This window comes from Penaeus japonicus, unplaced genomic scaffold (genome assembly GCF_977035675.1).
Source record: "Penaeus japonicus unplaced genomic scaffold, GWHDUDI00000001_assembly GWHDUDI00000026, whole genome shotgun sequence".
Taxonomy (NCBI): domain Eukaryota; kingdom Metazoa; phylum Arthropoda; class Malacostraca; order Decapoda; family Penaeidae; genus Penaeus; species Penaeus japonicus.
Genome location: NW_028234428.1, coordinates 25,128,850 through 25,133,849, shown reverse-complemented (window position 1 = coordinate 25,133,849; position 5,000 = coordinate 25,128,850). Strand labels below are relative to the sequence as shown.

The following is a 5,000-nucleotide window of genomic DNA, read 5'->3' as shown; positions in this document are numbered from 1 at the left end:
AATCACCTACCCTACCAACATTTAACTTCATTTGCGGTTACTCCTTATGACTCAAGAAACAATCAGTAAAGGAAAAAACCTTACTCGAAAAAGAGGAACCAGTGACTCACATTTTGGGTCTGCGTGATGAAGTACGGCACTGACTGCTTGTTGAGAACCGTCGTGGTTAAATACACTGGTTCGTAGTCATTGCGAACCGATTTCCTAGGTGGTGAAAGGTGTGGGAGAGAGAGAAGAGTTAATTCATATAATGCATGTAGGAAAATAGGAATGGGGAAAGAGCTGAAAGAAAGAGGAAGAGAGAGTGAAGATTGTGTAGGGAAAAATATGAGAAAGAATTTAGTTGAAACGATGATTTACAGAACAATTTATATGATACACAAAAAATCAGGGAAAGATGTCTGAATATCTACCTAAACTCTAATTTTTCATCGGTTTAATAAGATCAGTCAAATTGCTTGAAGGCTGCATTAAATTGTTCCCCTTAACTAAGTTATCTAGTAGGAAACATATTGTTAATTATTACTTCAAAATGATTACTATGGTTGGGCTGGATTAACTGGAGAGAGAGAGAGAAAAATAAAGGTGAGAGACAGAGATAGAGAGAAAGAGATAGAGAAAGAAGGAAAGAGAGAAAGGTGAAAGACAGAGATAGAGAGAAAGAGAGAGAGAGAGATAATGACAAAGAGAAAGAGAGAGGGAGAAATAAGAGAATGCCTTACGATATAACTACAAAAATCTACCTTCCAACTTTTGATTTCCTAACGAAGAACAACCCAACCATATCAATAACAATGCCATTGAAAACGACACTATATCAGAGTTAAATCATTTTAAAAATCTCATTACGTCAAGCTGACCGGAATCGAATAAGGTATACCGCCAACATTCCCCAAACTCAGCCCTGTCTCAAAAGTAAATCGGAAGCACGCGGCCACCGGTGAACGGATACTGTTTCGAATATGCGTTAAAAATCGGATCCTGTTTCGAATATACGTTAAAAATCCGTCGAATCGGGAAAAGATCGGACATCGAATGTGTGCGGTCAGCAAATCGGGGGGGGGGGGGTACATTCGGTGCTCGTTCCTGTAACCTGTCACTTGTCTTAATAAACTCGTCAAAGTAAAAAAAAAAAAAAGTCTGACATTTTGTTGCGACAGACGAAACCTCACGCCCTGAAGTATTTCCCAAACTTCGAAGTTACCCCTTAGACCCGAGTTCGTCCACTAACCGTCATTGATAAGACAAAGCGAAAGAGGTTATCTATACACCCAATGAATGAATATCACTTTGTCACGTGACCGATTTGAATGAACGACACAGGAAGTCGGCGGTGACCAGACAGGAAATTATTCATCCCTCAATGCGGTTACCTTGTCCTTGTATCTGTTTGAAACACGAATGTGTGATGATAATAGTTTCATTATCATCAGCATTACTATTAGCATTATTATCATTTGTAATATTGTTATTATCATTATTATTATTATTGTCATTATCATTACTATTATCAATATTATTGTTACTAATATTACCATTGTTATTATGCCATAATAATTGTATTAGTTTTATCCATCATCTGGTAAACACTTCAGAGATATAGTTCTTACCTGTAATTTCTTTCGTTAAATGAAAGTTTTATATATATTTTTGAAGAATTCTAAATACATTCTTTGTGGTTACCTATATTACCCGATTTGTGCTTACTTTCTTTTGCCACAAATCACCTACTTTCTGCGGATGTTTTTAAATAAAATTTAAAAATCTACTTTTACTAGAGACAAAAAGAAAACACTTTGGTAATTTTAGATCAGTATAGATTCACCTGGAAATTATATATATATATATATATATATATATATATATATATATATATATATATATATATATATATATATATATATATATGTAGATATATATTTTTTTGTTCAATATTCAAGAATCATACAATGAAATATTTCAATCTCTTGATAGGCGATACAGCAAAGGCTATTTTTAAAAGACTGAAATCCGACGCTACAGCCAAGAGTATAAGATATATCACCTTATCTTAATCAAAAGTCACGTCACGTCACGGAAGAGCAGGTCAATTATAAACGCCAAATCCTTTCTATTTTTTTCTTTGTATGGCAAAATGATGTGTTGGAATTCGCAACCGCACTGATGCTTTTGTGTACGAAACACGGTGAAGCTTCGACTTTCGCTATGAGTTGCAGAATTTACGCGGGGAAAGTTTTTTTTTCTACTTGTTTATTTTATTTTTTAATCTATTTATCTATTGTTATTGGTTGACCATCTTTATTTCTTATTCCTCGTTATTCTTAATATTATTGTCATTATCATCAATAGATCTTGTAGCTTGAATAGTAAAGATTCATACTAGTTCAATTATATGTTATTCTTTATAAAGATAAAGATGATGATATTAAAACGATTATGGTGATAATAGTAGTAACAACAATAAAGATAATGATGATTATATGAATGATAATGATAGTAATGATGATAAGGATAATGATGATATGATAATGATAATAGTAATGGTAATGATAATGATACTAGTAATGGTAATAATAATAGTAATAATAATAACTTTGATAATGACAATAACAACAATAATAATAGTAATGATAGTAATAATAGTATCAATAATGGTAAAAATAATAATGATAGTAATGGTACTGATAATGATGATGACTAAAATAATGAAAATAATGATGATGGTGATAATAATAATGATAATGATGATGATTATGATGATAACAATAGCAATAATGATAATAAGAAGGAATGATGTTAACATGAAAGCCGGGTCAAGACTATGATGTTCATAATAACACTGATAACAACATCAAGAACAACGATGATTAAATGTGAATGATGATAAAAAATGATAACTAAGATAATAAAAACGATAACTTATGATAACAACGATATTAGAAAAATATTATTAGAAATATTATAGAAATAACAGATATATTATAGAAATAACAAAATAAAAATGTTTGTTAATATTTGCATGGTTTCCTGTATGTTCATGATTCTTTTCTATCAACTTTAATATTTTCTCCCACGTTTTGAGTATTTATTTGAGAAAATCTAAAATATAAATTGCCAAACAAAATCTTCCGCCCAGAAGATTTCTCATTACTGTGCATTCTTCACAAAATCACCATCTTTGTTTCTTTTATTGTTATATTCTGTCTTATACATATTTCAAGAAACTTCATGCCACCTGATATTAAATCATGCTAATTAACTTTGTTTGTTTGTTTGTTTAATATGTAAGTTTTTTTTTGTTTTTGTTTTTTTTTTGCCTCGAAAAGAAAACTGAATGTAGTCAGCCATTTTCTGTTCGTTTTAAACATATTATTCTACATCATTTTTTTTTTCTTTTTTTTCTATTTTATTATTTTATTTCTATTTTTATTTTCGTTTATATTTACTAAACTGGTTTCCTCGTAGATCTCTTTCGATTCATGATACTCTGATTAGCCAGGTAGGGTTTGCTACTTGGATAAGGATTGTGTTAATGATGTAGCAATAATAAGAGTGATGAGAGTGATAATGCTAGTATTAATAGCAATGATAATGATAACTGTAATGATGATAATATGGATAATGATAGTAATAACAATAAAACATGATAATGATAGTAATAAAAATAATAATAATAATGATATTGATAAAAGTAATAATAATAATAATAATAATAATAATAATAATAATGATAATAATAATAATGATAATGATAATAACAATAATAATAATAATAATAATAATAATAATGATTAAAATGATAATAACAACAGTAATAACAATAATGATAATCATGATAAGAATAATAGCAATAATGATAATAGAGCAACAATGATAATATGGAAATAATAACAATAATTGTGATATTAACGAAAATAACAAAGCCAATATTGTGCTGTCAATACTAATAATAAAAAAAAAACATGATTAAGAACAGAAAACAAACCAGTCACTAAAAATATTAATTCTATTTCTCTCTGTCGTAATACTTAACCACTTACCCGCCCACGTATTGCGGCACAGGCCTGTATTCGGTCTTGTCAAGCCACACAGTCTTGTAGCCGCAGTCATAGCCACCGCTAGCGTCGACCGTAGTATGTGCGGCAAACAGCGCCCACACCAAAACGCCCACAAACACGTGCATGGCTATCCACTTGTTTTGTTTTGCGCGCGCGCGTGTTTATCCTGAAGGAGTGAAATCGTGTTTATTGATGCTGTGAGGTCAAAGGGAGATAAAATGGTGTATTTGAATAATAGCAAACTTGGGGTTATTCTCTTTAAAATGGTCAACAATGATAGATTTAAAACAGATCTACCAAGTGGAAATTATAGATCGAAGAGAAACAGAAATAGGGAACAAGACACGCTTTCTCTTTGACAACACGGCGTGTTTACTCGGCTGTGTAAGAGTCAGGTGTCGAGACTTTTTCTCTTGTTAGTCATTATTGATATAAAATCATCATTAATATGCTCCAATGCGACCGTTAGTTTCATTACTACTATTATTTTTTGTTGTTGTTATGATTAATTCAATTTATTATTTTCTAACTATTCTCCACTGCTATTATCATCGTTTTCATTCTTTTTATCATGATTATTGTTATTGTTAGCATTACTATTGTTACAATCACAATTGCAATTACAATTGCTATTACAGTTATCCTTATCAACATTATTATCATCATTATCATCATCATCATTCTGTGTTTCAATATGAACAAAACAAATTCGAGAACACTTAAACAACAACCCTAATAAAGACCAAACTCAGAAACAAGTCAACAACGACAATAAAAGTACATAAAACACACATATTCCAAAAACAGATAGACAGAAATAACCATTAATCCATTAATGTCACTGTGGACAGCTGTTGGATTCGGTTGAGAGCAAGTCTAAAGAAAACGTGGTGTGGCGAGGAAACTTTCGTCTGTGCTAATCTGACTGAGGATTTTTTTTTT

General features: G+C 30.8%; 1 protein-coding gene across 1 annotated transcript in view; it reads right to left on the bottom strand.

Moving 5' to 3' along the window:
- LOC122250378 (uncharacterized) overlaps window positions 1-5,000 on the bottom strand; it is a 7,352-nt gene that overhangs the window by 1,006 nt on the left and 1,346 nt on the right. The window contains exons 2-3 of the mRNA XM_043011771.2: window positions 4,041-4,224; window positions 111-204 (exon numbers count right to left, since the gene is read on the bottom strand). Of these exons, the coding sequence (XP_042867705.2) occupies window positions 111-204; window positions 4,041-4,183 (237 nt within the window). The 5' untranslated portion in view covers window positions 4,184-4,224. The remainder of the gene's footprint in view (window positions 1-110; window positions 205-4,040; window positions 4,225-5,000) is intronic.